At 40.1% G+C, this 18,315-nt stretch overlaps 1 protein-coding gene across 1 annotated transcript; it reads right to left on the bottom strand.

The window, feature by feature from the left end:
• Positions 1-327: 327 nt before the first annotated feature.
• Positions 328-8,855, bottom strand: LOC112166632 (ABC transporter G family member 31). Its single transcript, XM_024303505.2, has 19 exons — positions 8,301-8,855; positions 7,383-7,503; positions 7,174-7,262; positions 6,658-6,742; positions 5,449-6,135; positions 4,917-5,198; positions 4,344-4,821; positions 4,137-4,240; positions 3,876-4,032; positions 3,674-3,736; positions 3,445-3,575; positions 2,997-3,329; positions 2,607-2,897; positions 2,429-2,512; positions 2,178-2,311; positions 1,624-2,023; positions 1,428-1,515; positions 1,177-1,343; positions 328-1,011 (listed from the first exon to the last, which is right to left on the bottom strand). The coding sequence occupies exons 1-19, from the start codon at positions 8,603-8,605 to the stop codon at positions 745-747; spliced, it is 4,266 nt and encodes a 1,421-aa protein (XP_024159273.1). The 5' UTR covers positions 8,606-8,855; the 3' UTR covers positions 328-744.
• Positions 8,856-18,315: the final 9,460 nt, after the last annotated feature.

Raw genomic sequence — 18,315 nt, 5'->3', positions numbered from 1 at the left:
TCCTTCAGAAGGAAAAGAACAGAAGAAAACCAGAGAGACCCCTCATCTGTTGTATGACACATGTGCCTTCGAAACTTTGCTACAAAAGAAACCTTGTGTTTTGGAAGTTCGTCATGGTTGATAACAAGAAATATGCCTTATTCTGTGACTAAATCTCTGCGCTCTGGCCTGTGGTCAGTACCAAGTGAATAGTGAAAGTCCAAGTGATTATAGGGCACATTTCTTTGTTCCGGATCTCTCTCAAGTCTCAACTGTGAATGTCAATGAAAGAGAAGAATGGATCTCAGAACACAAACACACATGGGGGGGGGAGGGGAATTAATTAGATACAACTATACAAGGTATGCTTGGTGTGAATCTATTACCAGGGATACTGAGTTTTCATAGCAGGATACACAGTTGACAGTCATCTTTACCATGCTTCCTCAGTTACATTGATATAACATAACTAAAGTTCATTAATTCATTGTATAATGCATCCAAAAAATATTTGCAACTATCCTCAAGAATTCTTGTAAGGAGCTAGAGAAGGATAAGGTTGTGTGATTAATTTGCTGATTATAATACTAGTGCATAAGAATGCTTATTTCTATGGCTGGGCAGATTGAAGACCCCCTGCCACTTGAGCTTTGAGTTGTTCCAGCAATTCATTCATGCTAGTACTTTTGCCTCTTTCTGATGACTTGGGCCTCTTGTAGAAGAATGATGTCATGAAGCACTGATATAAACTGAACCTTCACCCGTCTATCTTCTCTGGAAGTTAAGAAATTTGATGGAGAAGGCAAAGATACTGAAGAAAAGGACGTTGAAACCCAGTAGCACAGCTACTGAAACTCCAATCATTCCAGGGCCATAGCCAAGGCTGACTTCCAAGTATTCTTTCACAGTGCCCTTAAACGCCGGTCCGACAAGAATGGTCTCCACATCACCAAGTTGGGAAGTGATAATACCTCTAAGTGTCCATGCAACTGGGGTGATGTAGTAAAACCATATCCACCATGGCGGGATGTTCTGAAACGACACAACAAGTAAGAGTTGGTTAATTAATGAACAAAGGTTTTAAGTGTTGCACAAACTGAATCCCAAACGCTTAAGCTGTAAGAAACGTGACAAGATCAATGTAGGTAAGATAATATAGCAGGACATTATTTTATGGAAAAAGGATTTGTTACTAACTGGTTTGGGGATGAGGAAACCGGCGAGGAGATTCCACAATGAGTAAAATGCAGAAGAGATGACAGCTGCCAGGTGTTGAGAGGGAGTGAGACCAACAGCCGCCATGCCATAAAGGGTGAAGTAGGTGAATGTGAGGAACATGAACAGAATATAGAGCAAGAATTTTGCTGCAACAAGGGAAGACATATTAGTGACGATGATAGCATGGTTAACAAAGAGTTCAATTCCAATGGAAGAATTAGAAAACTTACTGATTGTCCTTTCAAAATTGACCATGAAGTATGTGATCACCCCGTATACTATTGTCTGTACAGCAATGTATGGGATCTCTATAAGGCCCTGCATGGAAATAGAAGGCAAAGAAAATATATAAATATATATACTCTTGCTTTCCAGAAATACAATATGATAATTAATCTTAATACTCAGTACTGTAAAGGGACTTACCTGGGCCGCTGCATAAGCGAAAGGAGAATACATTCCAGCTGCTTTCTCTCGATAAAATACTGTCCTCTCAATTGAAACAATTGGCTGAACTGAAGAAGCGTTATTGACCCCAAGAAACAGGCAAGCAGAATAAAGAGCTCCCATAACCATCATCAATGATTGAATTGAGTCCCTTTTTGTACCAACATCCCAAAATGCTGAACCGAATATCAATGCAGCAAGCGTAGTAAAGATTAACCTCATGGCATTATATTGTGGACTTCTCCAATACACAAGATTTTGTTTCCATAAGCAGGTCCAAAATTGAGCCAATGTGTTTTGTGAATACGTGGAAGCAAACTCTAATGGTTTTGAGTCAGCTGGAGGAGTGCTAAACTGCTTGATGGACTCTTCCACCTCCCTACAGCAAGAATGTGAAGATGGTTATACAAGAAATAGCATAACGTGATACTTGTAAGAACCAATTGCTGCTAGTAAGAACAGAGAACGAAGTAGACAGAAGCAGCAGAGGTCTTGCTCACTGTAGCTATTGCCACAACATCAAACCAAGGTACCTGTACTGCTCTGATTTTCTGTATATGCTAGCGAAGTCTTCCCCAATTCTCTGTTCACAAGCCGGTGTGGTTACCTCCAGCATCCAGGTTGCTGGATTGTACCCGCTTGGAATCGGAGTGATTCCATTGATCTCCTGCAGAAGAAAACAGTAATGAGGACACACTCAAAGAAACACTACATATTATTCCAATTTGATATAGTAGTGAACCTATTAGATTGTGTATTAAGTAGTAACAAATGAAATTTTTACCTGAAAGTAGTTTATCATTGTCTGGGAGTGCTGGCCTAGGTTTCCTCCATAAATAACTTGCCCCCCTCGTTTCATAAGAAGAAGCTGTGGATCAAATTAAGGAAATTCAGATGAAGATCATATTTAAAAGTGGACGGAACATCATATTTAAAACTGTAAGATAATAATCCAACGGTACCTCATCAAATGCCTCAAATATGTCAATACTTGGTTGATGTATAGTGCAGACCACCGTTCTTCCTGTATCAACTGTATTACGAACAGTCCTCATCACAATGGCTGCTGCCCTTGCATCAAGTCCAGATGTGGGTTCATCCATAAAGATAATTGAAGGGTTGGCAACAAGCTCAACAGAAATTGTTAAGCGTTTTCTTTGCTCTGTTGATAAGCCTGAACTGCCTGGCAAACCAACCAAAGCATGCCTTAGAGTATCAAGCTCTACTAGTTTCATTACTTCTTCGACAAACTCCTGCAATGTTAACATAGTAAGGTTATGTAAAAAATAAGTTGGAACAAAGAGGGAAAGAAAAACAAATATAAATATCATAAGTCGCATGCACCAACTCACAAGTCTTTTCTCTGTGCTGACTTCCTTCGGAAGGCGAAGAGCAGAAGAAAACCATAGAGACTCTTCAACTGTAAGTTGAGGAGAATGTATGTCATTTTGCTCAACATATCCTGCTATTCTTGCAAAAGTACGTTGCTCTTTCGGGTAACCAGATATCTTGATATCTCCTTCTATGTATCCACCAGTTTTCCTACCAGCAAGGACGTCCATCAAAGTGGTCTTTCCAGCTCCACTAGACCCAACTAAAGCTGTAAGAACACCTGGTGAGAATACTCCACTCACCTCCGACAAGAGTTTCAACTTCGATTCTGGTATACCTTGTGACTTCATTTCCTACAAATATTAAAGATGCCCGTTTGCTTTACCTAAAATATATACTACATAAACTTGAAGGGCTACAAACTAGGTCTCATTAGCTAAAAGAAAGTAAAGCTGAAAGGATGCACACCTTTGGCATGTCAACAGAGTAGTTAACATTGTGGAAAGTCATTGTTAATGGCTGAAATGGTAAGATCATTCCCTTTCTTGGGCCGTTATCTCCAGTTGATTTTGGGATAGATTCGGTCTTATATTTACCCCCTGCATAATCAGGGTATTGTAACTATTACAAATCGACTGGACCTCCTAAATATCTAAATATATGAAAACATGAGGTGGATGGTGGAGTTGAGACTGACCATCTGCAGCAGGACTCTCTTGTGTGTCATCAAGTGGAAGCACTGTCTGATTTTTCCTTAGTGCTGTGAAGAACATGTGATGAACAACATTCTTAGAGATGATATACAAATAAAACATGAACACAAAACAATATATATGTTTAATTTATAAACTGAATGCATTAACTGGAGATACAAACACACAAATTTCTTTCAAACTCACGATTTAGGTACATCAAGGTCAGAGTCACTATGCAATTGAAAAGCAATGCATAAGCTAACAGAGCACCAACTCCAATCCAATACCAGTAATCGCCATTTGGTAAGTTGTGTTCTTGGAGAACACTTTGCCCAATTGTTCTGTTAGTTAGAGGAGATATCTGCAAAGTTCCCAAAGCGTTAAACAATGAATTCACATCTCATGAACAAAATAAGGAAGTAATTAGCATTTTGATCATTTGACTCAAAATTGACATAAGAATACCTTGATCCACCTTACAGCCGTAAATTCATTGACAGAAAGAGCACGTTGTCCATATGATAGTGGTGATATCCAAAAGGCCCATTCCCACCATGGCTTAATGCTAGCTGAAAAAGAAAAGGCAGGTAGGTCAGTTACCACTTACCAGACATATAACAAGGCAAATTACTAATAATAACCAATCTTCTAACCAAGCAAAAGATTTATTACCTTTGGGAATGATGAATCCACCAAAAGAAAATATAATAATTAGTGCAGCTGATCCAAATGTATTGGCAATGACCATATCTCTTGCAAGAGATGCCATTGTCCGGAAGAGACCCAAAGCCATTTGGTGCACAGAGAACAGCAAAAACATGAAGCGGAAAAATCTCCCAGCACCAGGGGCAAATCCAACCGAGTAGTATACGACACAAGACCATACAACAGCTTCGATAATAGAGTAAGGTATGCGCAGAAGCAAACTAACAACAGACCATGCCCATGCAGGATGAAAGTGATTGTCTCTTTGCTTGTAAAAGACTGGAAGCCGAGATATCATAAGAGGTAGCTCGGAAAACCCATTAAACATCATGTGCACCAACCCAAAGAACAAGCAAGAAAGATAAAGGTTGCCATTTATTTCATCTGTCGGGTGTAATTTCAATCTAGAAAACATTGTACATGTCACAGCCCCAACAAATGCAACCTTCAAAACGTATGACATACAGATTAAAAATGAAAAGAATTATACATTTGAAAATGAAAATAGCACTTGAGGGACCGAGTAAATTAAGCATATACCTGGCAGGTCCTAAATGTGTAAAGAAACCTATGCCTGCTGATCAACAGTAGTTCTCGTGAAAAGCATGCTTTACAAAGCTCCCATTTTGAGGTTGCATATTTAGTTTTTGGCAAAGCCGCAGGAAGACTGCTAGATTTATCATATGGAGCAGAGAGAGTGTCATCCACAGACCTTCCAAACCTGGACTTCTTAAAGGCTTCTGCAATTTCTGAAACAGAAATGTATGCGTACGGTTTCGAATGATCAGCCCAGTACTGAGCTTGATCTTTTTTAGACGTTACCTGGCAATAAAGTAAAAAAGGTTAGGTACCTGTACCTTGAGGGAAACGTGCTTGAACAAAGTTATTATAGATCAATAATGCTAGGCTTATTAGTTTTGTTCCTCCAATATGTTCACTAAATTATACGTACTAGAATTTTAATAGTAAGATGGGTTTTGGAATTTAAAGTAGGAGAATGAATAAAACAAAATAGCACTAGTTTAATAAAGAAACTTTCCAAGTATTGAAGTGCTGGTTGTTATTGATGTACCTCTTGAAGAAAATCTGCAACACCCTTTCGTGGTGGTAGTTTGAAGCCTAATGACTCGAAGAACTCCAACACTTCTGCTCGAGGGCCTTGATAAACCACGTAGCCTTCAGATAGTAGCACTAAATCATCAAACAATTCAAATGTCTCAGGTGCAGGCTGAAGCAGAGCCATTAGTACTGTAGCTTCCATGTGATGAACAAAATTCCCAATACATTTTACAATTTGGTATGTAGTAGAACTATCCAATCCAGTAGATATTTCATCCATAAACAGGGTTTTTCTTGGTCCAACTGCCATTTCACCTGTAGTAACCCTTTTCCTTTGTCCCCCAGAAACCCCTCTTAACATGTCGTTTCCAACAATTGTATCTGAACAAACATCAAGACCAAGCAATTTGAGAACATAATCTGTTGTAATACTGTGCTTTTTACCACCAACAGATGATGCCTTCATGAATGCATCAATTACTGGATCTGGCCTTATGTTTTTTTCCTTCTCTAACTTGGCCAGATTTTTCATGTACGCTGCAAAACCTTCGCTTGCACCTTGACATCTAGCTGCAAAGTCTAAGGTTTCTCTCACGGTGAGTTCTGCAATATGATTATCTGTTTGGCTTATGTAAGCAGCAGTTCTTTGAACGCAGAACTCATCAAGATTATGCCCATTGTAGGTGATGCTACCACTTTTCTGAGACAAAATACCAACATGTTAATATGCATTGTTAGACCCAGTGGTAAGTATAAAATATTATTTTTTAGCTCAAAGTCAACTAGACTAAGCCTCCTTCAACTTTAAACTTTTAGAACCTCTAATTTAAATGACGTGAAATACTAAAGAGAGATATATGTTGAAAGTAGTCCATCACAATTTTTGTTACTTTCAATTGCAAATTCTTAAGAAGTACGAGGAGTGCAAGTAAGATTGACCTATTTTGTCGACCATAATTCTAACTGTTAGTTAATGTGTAAATTAGTCTACCATGCGACAACAAGGATTTGCATTGTTCTTAATTATTCCCGTTTGTTATATTGTGATTGATTTTTGTTAACCAAACGAGATATTCAATCTTGAAATAATTGATGACAAATTGAGATGGGTGCCTAGTTAAGCAGAAAATGACTAAATAGCTATGAATTGGGAACACACGCGTGCACACACACAAAAAAGTGATATATATATGCTTGTGAACGATATTCACCAACTACTAACCTTTAAGCTGGAGTCCAGTTTTCCTGCAAGAGTCGTGAGCAAAGTGGATTTGCCAGAACTTGGGGGTCCTAAAAGCAAAGTCATCCTACGAAAGGAAAAGAAGAAACATTAATATCAAAGTGCACCTCTATGCTGATATTATAGTTACATTACACGTGAAAGTAATAAATTTCTTCAACATAGCACCAACTCATCTAGGATTATACATTACATGTTTGGTATCAGTAAGTTGTACTTATGCAGTTGAAGAGTAAAAGTAATAGGGTTAATTACTTTTGCACCAAATACTATCCATATTTGGTAACTAGCTATATCTATCAATGCATGATCTCAATAAATACAATGGGCCTCTGCTTTTTTACTTTCCAATGTCTCCATTTCCTTTCATATATGCAGGTCAATTAACTATTACGGAAGACCAGCAATATTTCAATAGAAATTAATTTCATTTCCAAATTAATGGAAGCACTTCCAGTGAGCTGATCAAATTAAAATGAACAACCTATTGATCATTACCTTCCGGGTTTGATAACACCGCTGACGTTGTTCAAAATCTTTAAAGACCGTCTCTTGGGTTTAAAAATCCTACAACTAGTTAAAAAACCCTGCATCAAGTATAGGATATAATCAGACATTTATTATTAGATATAAAACAAATATAATTCAAATCTGCTTTTAAGTAGCTGGTTTAGATTGATTCAGGAAACTCATGACTATATATGTACCTCTATACCATCCCGAGTATAGTTGATGAGAGTAGGCAAAGCTCTTGATCCTGTTTGAACGTCTGCCACGATATTCAGGTTCTCGTACCGCACTTCCACTTTTCGAACCTCCAATCCCACTCTTTAAGCCAAAAAGAGGAAAAAATAAAAAAAAACACAGAATATATAAGTAAAGCATAGAAAGAAAACAATAAAAGATTGATCAGACTTCATTTATTGTATATCTATAATCTGAAAATAATGTCAACTTATGATCCTAAATTACACTACACTACTCACTGAATTTACTTAATTAGTAGCTAAATTTGGTAATATTTCCATGAAAAATTGATCAGATTTCATTTATTGGATATCCAGAAACTGAAGGATGCTAATGATCAGACTTCACTTACTGTAATCCAAAAATGATATATATTAATTTCAATTTATGATCCTAAATTGTTCAATGACAACTGTTTAACACTACTGGATTACTGAATCTGCTTTCTAACTTATTATTCCCGTGAAAAATATGCGTGATAGCAAAAAATTTTATAAAAAAAAAAAAAAAAAAAATTCTGCAGGTGATTCTAGACCGTCGATTCCATAGTAGATATACGAAAAGGTTCTGATCTGTACGGCCCATGCATGCAGCTTCATTTTTTTACCAAATTGAAAGAACGTTCAATAAATAAATCAAACTCGGAACAAAATCACATAAATCAAAAAAGGAAACAGAAAAAGAATCATGCTGTTTATTGCTGGGGCTATTTTAAGAGCTCGGAAAATTCGAAGTAGTTGTATCATTTCTGGCAAAATCAAAAACGAAAATCAAGCTAAATTTATCCAACGGGCAATTATGATATGCAGCTGTAAAATCAAGAACCGAGAGAGAGGGGGAGGGAGGAGTCGGTGACGTAGAGAATGACGTAGGCGTACCTGTCGAGGCGTTCTTTAATGGCGCAGAGGAGGCGGTGGTTGTCCTGATCGTTAGTGGCGAGGGCTTTGCTGACGACGAGCTCGCGGTTGTGGCGATCGAGTTTCCGGACGTCGATGGTCTCCGACTTGTCGGACTTGAGAATGGCGGTGCTCGACTGCTTCTGCGACGGCAGCCGCTTGATCGCCGCCCACATCAGCTCCTCCTCGTCCTCCGCCACCGACTCGGCGTTCGACGGCCGAGCGAACGTCTCGTTCGGCCCCTCGATTCCCAATTCGAAGTACTCGCTCCCGTTCGAGGCCGCCATTGTTACAGAGAACTCAAATCAAAATCGAAATCTGAAAATTGAAATTAGCTCTAGCTCTCTCTTCTCTCTTCTCTCTTCTCTCTCCTCTCTGTGAGAGTAACAGAGATCGATTTTGAGAGCAAATACGAGGACTGTGTGATTATTATAACGTGAAATTTCGTGTGCTGGAAGAAACCAATTTGCTTACTCTGTGTGGAGAGAGTTTGGCTCGAACTGAAAAGGCTAACGGAATATGAGAGAATTTTGGGGCTTCATGCACGGATCATATAATTCTTATAGACACCGATGGGCTTAATTGTCATTTCATCGAATTTTTTTTTCTTTCTCTTTTGTGGGCTAAACCCTCGCGAATTTAAATAAGCTTTTATTTATTTATTTTTTTGGTGGTTACACAAAAAAATTAACTAGAAGACCTAACAACAGGTCTAATTCTGGACTTCTTAATTAATAACCCTACCAACAGAGTTCATATCATCTAAATAAACTTGCAAGGTATGAGAGGGAGGGTCTTTAAATTCAAGAGTTCAATAGTCATGACATGTGGTCGGCGAACTGAAATTGGTGTAAAGTTATTAAAAAAATCATATATTTAGGTCCAATTTAATTTTGTTGTAGCTTCGAAATGTTGAAATTTGGTAAATTTTCAATTATATATCAAAAGTGCTATAATTAATAAAAACAATGTAATGATGTTTGGTAAACTTCCTTTTAAAAGAATTTCTACATGAATAACAAAATTGGACAAAATTTTTTTTTCCTTACAGAAAATATGATTTTCAGTTCTTCACTCGCTAAATGCCTAAAGTAGAAGAACCATAAAACAGTACTACAATATCAGCAAAGCTTCTAGTCTCTCATTTCGTATTTTGAAACTGTATCAAACATTAAAAATTCCATACTGCAAAATGATCAATTTCTATAGAAGAACTGAAATTGGTGGGATGACGATTGAAGCTTAGTTCCTAAGCGTTAATTATTTCTCTTCTTGTTTCTTGAGAAAATTTTCTTTCTCAATTTTCAATTGCGTTCACACCAGAGGAACTGAAATTGGTTTATTTGATTATATGCTTTCTATAAATCTTGTAAACGTTGTATACTTGATTAAGTTTTGGATCCTTGAGTTTTTATGAAGTTCTGGGGTACGGTTATTATTTTTGTGGTCAAATAAGTGGGGATTGGGAATTAACCACACCAATTCCAAGAAGAACTGACCATGCTATTTACCAATGAAACTAGGACCATTCTCCTTATTGATTTTATTCCCATATCTGAATTTGTGAGGTTCCATCTGTGTTGTCGAGTTTCTGGGTATGTTATTGCCCAGCAAATCCATCGATTGGGTCTTTCTAAAGCCTTTTTCAGTTTGAATGCAACTTTTTCTTCTTCTTTCTTTCGAAATTCAACTTTGATGTAGTTTGTTTGAATATTTCATCTCGTTTTATTTTTTTGGTGATGCGATCTGCGATCGAAGACTGCAAACCTAGTTGCTGGAGGAGGAAGAGAGCAAAAGGAAAGGAAGAACACGCATGTAAGAAACTAAGAATGTGACAGGTGATGTAAATCGTAGAAATAGACAGACAGGGATGTTTTGGTAATATTCAAAATATTTATTAAACGTCCTAAGCTAGTAAACTCGGAAATAGAGCTTACTGTTCAAGTAAAACCCTAATTTGTGTTTGGCCCAAACTCTAGGTTACTTGACCTAGTGGTAATAGGGTTAAATTAGAAGGATCTAGATTCTTATTCAATGTACGATTACTTCCTTGTATGATTGAGATTCTATGCATTGTAGTCCTCTATATAAAGAGGCCCCTATTATCAATGAGAATATACAGCAATTTACTCTCAATTCCATTTTCCTAAAACACGTTATCAGCACGAAGTCCTAACCCTGAAACAAATAGCCAAACCCTGATTCAAGAAGCTAAAAACCTTGAATCCGAATACAAAACCTTGAACCCTTTTCTGCCTCCACCTCACACACTGAAGAATTTGATCCTAGGAGTCCAGAACCAGCGGCCCCACCCCAAGAAACGGCAGGAAACCTACCGAACCGGCCACCGGAAGCTCCATACAACTCGCAGCAAATATTCCACCGGTTCACCATCTTCCGGACCTCCAATTTCCACCAAATTTTGGTAGCAGAAGCCCATTGATCTGAAGTTTCAGGAACCGGAAGACAAAGTCCAAAAATTGGCCAAAAAAGGCTTGAACTGACCACCTGAGCAGCTGCATCTTGAACCGGCAGAAAAGAAGAAGAGAAGAAAAGAAAAAAGAAGGAGAGAGCAAAAGAAGCCCAGAAGGCCAGAAGCCCAAGCCCACTGACGCAGACCCCACCGCCACGTCAACACCCTAACCCACTATCACGTCAGCACCCTGACCCACTGACATGTCAGCATACAGGGACCCATTACCACATCAGCACCCTGACCCACTGCCACGTCAGCATACAGGGACCCACTGCCACATCAGCATAGGTCAATGGTCAACCCTTTTCCGGCGACTATTCCAGCCAATTTTCCGGCGACTTTTTCCAGTCAAATTTTCCGGCGACCTATTTCGAGGTATTTTTTACTAAACGTTCCCCTTTTTTTAGAGTTTTTAAATTTAATTTCTCTTCTTTTTCCAGGACTTGCAAACCTCCATTATTCTACCCCCTTTTCTTTATCATAGGGGAGACCAAATTAAGCCGAACTGTGAGGGTTCGTGTTCACTCCAAACTTGGAGCTTGTAGAGTTCTCTAAACTTATAGTTTGTTGAGATAAAAAGATCGACCACAAACATCATTGTTTCGATTTAATCCAACCCCTCTTGGAATCAAATTTCTTGGAAGCGAATACGCTCGGAAATTCCTAATTTCTTGGAAGCGACTATGCTCAAAAATTTTATTTGTTTTGGTGGTAGCCTTTTTGGCTCCGAAACTAACCCTAATTTCTTGTTCTCTTTCAGGATGAGTAACCTGAACAAATTGGACTTTGCTCCATTGGGAACAACTGGCTCTGAATATCACAGGTGGGTTCGTGATATCCTCCAGCATCTCAAGGTCGATGAAATCTTGGATACGATTCTCGAGCCTAGCCAGGACATGCTAACTGTTGAGCAAGCTCAAGCTTTGGAAGCAAATAGAGCAGCCTTAGAGGCAAATAAGGCGAAAGCCATCATCCTAATGACTTGTCATATGGATGATTCTCTCCAGCATGAGTGTATGAATGAAGAAGACCTTAGAAGACTGTGCGTCTCACTCGAAGATAGATTTGGCAACGTCCGTGACTCCCTGCTTCCTGACCTAGAAGTGAGATGGCATAGCCTCCGCTTCAGTGATTTCAAGTCAGTTCTTGACTACAACTCGGAAGCACTTCGCATTAAATCCTTAATGGAATTCTGTGGTAAAGAGATCACAAATGCGATATTGATTGAGAAGACTCTCTCTACTTTCCCCGTCTCTGCATTGATGGTTGCTAAGAACTATCGAATCGATGTTATTGCAAGACGAATCACAAAGTTTCATGAGCTCATTGGAGCTATGAATGTCGCTGAAAAGCATGACAACATCCTTATGAAGAACTATAATTTGAGATTCGTGGAAACAGAGCATATTCTGGAATCCAATTATAGTTGCGCCCTATAGAGAGGGCGCCAAGAGCGAAACCCTAATCTTAGGAATACATTTGGACATTCTGGTCCATGTAATCGCTCTACTTGGGAAGGTAATAGCCAAAATAGGTGAACACGGAACCGAAGAGGTAAACGTGGAAAGAGAGAGAGAGGCAACGCCTCTGGCCATGTTGGTGGCGCCACCAACACTAAGAGCCATCTAAATGACGCTTTCAAAGCACCTCAATCAATGGAGTTTGAGCAAAGAGATGTATGTTCTCGATGTGGAGTGTCTGATCATTGGGCACACATTTGTAGAGCTCGTGAAGAAATTGTCACCGCCTACAAAGTATATTGTGAAGAAAGAGAAACTCACTATATGGAACAAGAAGATCAAGAAGATGATCTAGAGTGAAGGGCTAAAGACTACAAATCTGGCTGGGATCAATAGATCGCCAGTTCTGTTTAAGTCTTTATTTTTCCAATAAATGTAATAGGCAATTGCCATATATTTTTGTAGTAAATGCCAATGGTTTAGCTTTTCTTCAAAGTAGGCTCACTCAAAGTAAGTGTGATGTCTAGGAAGGTTCTGAGATTAGTGGTACTTAAGCGAGCCTTGCTCCACCGACATCTCTATACTCACCTGGTCACATTTATTTTGGAATTACCGAAAGAAGTTAGATGACTACCATTGTTTTGCATTAGCTATCATTTTGGATTAGATTTTGTTTAGTCAAAGAGACAATGATGTAACTCCGTTGGCTTATGAATAAAATTTCGAGTTCTTTATGACTCCATTTTGATTCTTAGCATATGACTTTTGTGACTACGATGGCTGGGCCATCAGTATTAATTCAAGGACATGGAATAGCCCAAGTTCCACTTGCCAAATGGCACCTTAATTACTGTCACAAAAACTCTCTACGCTCCTAAGGCCAATCGCACCTATGAATAGCCAACGGATTCCATGCAAAAACGCATGTAGAGAACAGAAATGAGCTCCTTTGCAATACCTCTAATGATTGCGAACAAAGGCACATCTTAGAGAAGTTTATGTCTCTCTCTAGTGGATTCTATGTCACTATTCGAGCTATTAATCCAATAAAGTTATGAGAGAAGATCTCTTAGATTTAGACACATATTTGCTTTGTCACGACAGAATGGATCATCCTAGTCATGATATGATGATCCGTCTACAAAAGACTTCATATGGACATCATTCCTTTCGAGCGAAACGAAGCATGAATCAAAAGTTGATTTTTGGACTAAGTGTGACCGACGCTGCTGCCTAGGGCACCACCTCTGTCCACCACCAACCTGGGGCTGGCACAGTCCCTATCCATGACACCATGGATAGCGTCCATCATGGTGATGGCGCCCCAGGTGATGCTGCAATCACCAACTTGCTTCAAATAGCGTTTCAGACGCTCAGGCCTAACCAAAATACTCATTGGTTGCTTCTAAAGCCTCTCACTCGTTTTACAAAACCCGTTCCTTAGGGAAATTAGGACTAAGACTGTCCTATACAAAGGACATGAACATACTCATTTTGTTCTTACATATAATCCATGGGGATTCTATGGATTGATTCAACCAACTTGCAGACGCTTAAATATTTCATGATGTTGGTTGACGCGCAAACACGCTGGTCACGTGTTGTGCCATTGTCCACCTATAATTGCTACTTATGCTACACTCCTAGCACATATCATATGACAACGGGCTCACTCCTCAGATCATCCTATTCAGTCAATTGGATTTGACTATGCTAGAGACTTTACATCGAAAGACTTTCGATGGATATTGCAATGGGACTGATGTTGGACATCACATTCCCATGTACACACCCAAATGGTCTTGCGAAAACGACTACGATGATAGTCCGGACATTGGTAATGCCCACCAATCTCCTTATATCCGTTTGGGGTGATGCAATATCGCATGCAGCTATGCTAATTCTTCTATGACCTACTGCCACTCAATGTACCTCTGCATTACAGTTAGTAACTGGGTACAAGTATCGTACTTACGCATATTTGAGTGAGCCATTTATGTGCCAATTACGCCGCCACAGCGCTCTATGTTGGGTCCTTACACACGAATGGGCAACTACGTTGGATTTGAGACTCCAACAATCGTTCGCCACTTAATGCCCTTGCAAGGCGATCTCATTACCCCTAGATTTGCGGGTTGTCACTTTGATGAGACAGTCTTCCCGTCATTAGGAGGAGATAAGAACACGGATGTTCAGTAGGAACGACATGAATTGTCGTGACCTGTCCCCACTATGTCTCATCTCGATCCTTGTTAAAGTGACGAGATCACACAAATATGCTGCAAACAAGCCTGCAAGGAAAGACGTCCCTACGAGAGGACGTAGCGCCACCCTACACGGAGGCAGGCATGACACCAACGCCAAAGAGAGTGGCACTCTGGCGTTACAGGCCATGACCCCAGCTAGGATGCGTGGGAGGCCCGTAGGTTCAAAGGTTTCTTTGGCACACTCCATTCATTTGATCATCGACTCTCAAAATCCGTCTCATGAGAATCTTCCGGGTTATGGTTATCTTTGGGGGACGCCTCAACGTCATAACCTATTCCTGAGAAAATAGAGCTCTATGAAAATTACACTAGTGTACATGAGATGTGGGATAGAAACTCCATCATGATTGATGATGTAATCGCGCATTTCGTTGTGCGTGAGGTTGTTGAGTCTGATGATATCGAACCACGCTCCGTTGATGAATGAATGCCAATGTAGAGAAATCTGGCCTAAATGGAAAGATGTGATCCAGGTTAAGATGGATTCTCTAACGAAGAGGAAGGTTTTCGAGGTAGTGATGCCAACACCTCCAAACATAAAACCTATTGACTAATAGGTCTTCGTTAGAAAGCGTGATGAGAAAAAGAGATGGCAATCTTGCCTTATGGTGCAAGGCTTCTCACAAAACGCCCTGGAATCGACTACGATGAGACATATTCTCTTGTAATGGATGTCATTGCACTCCACTACCCTGTCAGTTTGGTAGTTTCTGAATAACTAAACATGCAGCTTATAAATGTGGTCACTACGTATCTCTATAGGGATCTAGATACAGAATATACATGAAGGTTCATGGTGAACTTCATTTACCCAAGTCAAGTGGCTCTAGACCACAGAGCGCGTTTACAAAGAGGTTGAAACGCTCGCTAAAATGACTACTTGATTGGGAAGAGATATGCCCACGCGTTTCCATAACAAGTTTTGGATTCCATCGCGGTTCATGTTGGACATGATCTTCATTAGAAGCCCTTAAAGAGTTAAGGGAAACCGATGAACACTTGAAATCCTATTTTGAGATGAAGGATTATAGGAGAACACGATTATGTCTCAGTTTGGAACTTGAGCATCGTGTCGATAGATGCTTAGGCATTTTGACAAGGTCAAACCTTCAAGCACCCCCATGATCGTCCGTAGTCTTGATCCTGAAAAGGACCCTATTCGCCTGAAGGATGATGATGAAGATGTGCTAGAGGTAGAAATGCCTTACTTGAGTACAATAGGCGCATTATTGTACTTAGCTCAATGCACAGGACCAGACATCTCATTTGCAGTGAACTTGTTAGCTATGGTATAGCTCTGCACCAACGCGACGCCATTTTGATTGGTGTAAAAGATATCTTTCAGTACTTGAGATGTACGATTGTTATGGGCTTGTTCTATCCCTACAGAGAGAAGATGGATTCGGACCCATCACACACCAGAAACGTCGCCAACGCTGGCCTGCGTTCTCTATCCCCATTCCAAAACGATATAAGTGTTTTGGAAGGTTTTGTTGATGCTGGGTACCTTTCTGACCCACACAAAGGTCGCTCCCAAACTGGTTAAGTGTTCACCATGGGAAAAGACCGTGATATCTTGAAGGTCTACAGAATAGACCGTAGTCGCTATATCTTCGAACCAAGCAGAGATTATTACTCTTCATGAAGTGGTTCATGAATGTTTATGGATTTGATTCATAATCACGCATGTTCGAACAATTATGGTTTGAAGTCTACCACAAGATGAGCCTACGAGCATTTAGGATAATGCTGTTCGTTTTGAACAAATGAAGCAAGGCTACATCAATAGCGACAACACCAAGCATAATCAGCAACAATAGACTCTCCTCAAATACCAAAGTGAACTAGGTTCGATCTGAGGATAATGTGGCAGACTTGTTTACTAAGTCATTGCCCAAATCCACGTTCGAGAAACATGTGGCAATAATTGGCTTGGAGAAATTATCTGAATTCCCATTATTGTAGTCATCAGGGGGAGACGCAGATATCAGGGGGAGATGTCTACATGTTCACCTCGAAACGTGAAGGGTGTGTTGCGCTCTTTTTCCCCTTCGACCGAGATTATTTTTTTCCCACTGAGTTTTTGTTACTCGGCAAGGTTTTTAACGAGGCAACGAGAGAAGCACTGTGTTTGGGCAACACAAGGGGGAATGTTTAAGTAAAACCCTAATTTGTGTTTGGCCCAAACTCTAGGTTACTTGACCTAGTGGTAATAGGGTTAAATTAGAAGGATTTAAATTCCTATTCAATGTACGATTACTTTCCTTGTATGATTGAGATTCTATGCATTGTAATCCTCTATATAAAGAAGTCCCTATTATCATTGAGAATATACAGCAATTTACTCTCAATTCCGTTTTCCTAAAACACTTACATAATAGTTTTTGTTTTTATTTTTTATTTTTATTGTCATTAATACTCAAGCCAGAATGGTCATTACATACCCTTCCGCTGTGATCTAAGGTTTTGTTTGTTTCTCAGATTTGAGGACTTGGGAAAGGAAACTTTTTCCTTTCCTTTGTTTGGTAACCACAAAGTCCAGAAATGCTTTCCTGACATAGGGAAAAGTTGGGGGTAAACTCATTCCACTCAAACTTCATGGGATTGAGTTTCCCATCCCATTTCCGAGCATTAATTGCAATAATTTTGGACAATAATACCCTAGCATTAATTGCTTGAGTACCCTTGGTAGTGTTGAAAATTCATTCCAGGTTGTTTTTATTTTAAAATAGAAGGGTATTATTGAAAGATTGATATATTTTTACTTTCCTTTCCTGCACCAACCAAACATTGGAAGAGAAATCAAATAATCTTTCCTGGGTGCTTTCCCTGCTTTACCAAACACAGGAAAGGAAATCTGACAGGAACTTTAGTTTCCCTTCCCCACGGGAGAGACAAGGGAATCGTTTTTCCTTCCGTGAACAGACAAGAAGTTGTGGTGGTACCACGGTGGTACATAGGGATAGACCACTCATTAAACATTCAGTGCGCCATAAAGAACATATAAGCCTATAAACCATGATAACCCTAGGACATAGTAAATTGGCCAAATACAAAAGACTAAAATCACCTGGATCCCAAATGTGAAACCCAAAATGTGCAGACCCCAAAGTAGCCCACATAGCAGTAACGGAGACCAACTCAGAAAGTCCATTTTTTGCTGTCGTAGATAGCCCACTAGGGCCCAGGTCCAGAATTCTCCAACACCAGCTAGGGCACCAAACTAAGTTGGGCACCCAGGCTGATTTGGGCCTCCCCCTTGCGTTGGGCCTCCAGATTGATCTAGACACCCTTCTGCCTGCCCGAACTGCCGTCGCTGCTCTCTGCCTGCCCCCATCCGCTCTTGCCGTCGAGACCTCCAGCCTGAGCGCATTTGCAACCTCCACCACGCCCGTCGCTGCTCTCCGCTGGTAATCTGCTTTAAAACCACCACCACGCCCGTTGCCCCACGCTCCGGTCAGATCTCGATCTTCCTCTGCCATGATTGAGCCATCAGCGTAGCTAGGACAGAGCCACTAGGACCATATCGAAACTGTAACGCCGCAAGGCCGTTCACCACCCTTGTAGCTCGGATCGCCGCCACACATGTACATCAGACCCCAGCCGCCTGTGCAGTCATATGCTACACGCCGTCGTCCTTTAGTTGCCCTCTGGGAGGTCGAATCTGAACTGGATTTTCATCAGGTCCGAATCTCTTTCGGTGAGACAAAGTGAAACCCAAGGTGATCTCTTTCTTTAGATGGAATTGGGGGTTCAAGAAATGTCAAAACAAGTTGACACTGAATTATCGCAAG

The sequence above is a fragment of the Rosa chinensis genome, chromosome 5 (genome assembly GCF_002994745.2).
Source record: "Rosa chinensis cultivar Old Blush chromosome 5, RchiOBHm-V2, whole genome shotgun sequence".
Classification (NCBI taxonomy): domain Eukaryota; kingdom Viridiplantae; phylum Streptophyta; class Magnoliopsida; order Rosales; family Rosaceae; genus Rosa; species Rosa chinensis.
The sequence above is the reverse complement of the archived record's forward strand: the minus strand, read 5'-3'. Positions and strand labels throughout refer to the sequence as shown.

Bases quoted from the DNA above. Each gene is read 5' to 3' on its own strand.
- LOC112166632 (XM_024303505.2), bottom strand. From the start codon at position 8,605: ATGGCGGCCTCGAACGGGAGCGAGTACTTCGAATTGGGAATCGAGGGG. The intron at 4,822-4,916 runs GTATATGCTTAA...TACGTTTTGAAG, and splicing joins ACACATTTAGGACCTGCCAG to GTTGCATTTGTTGGGGCTGT. The intron at 3,737-3,875 runs GTGAGTTTGAAA...TGTTCTTCACAG, and splicing joins GACCTTGATGTACCTAAATC to CACTAAGGAAAAATCAGACA.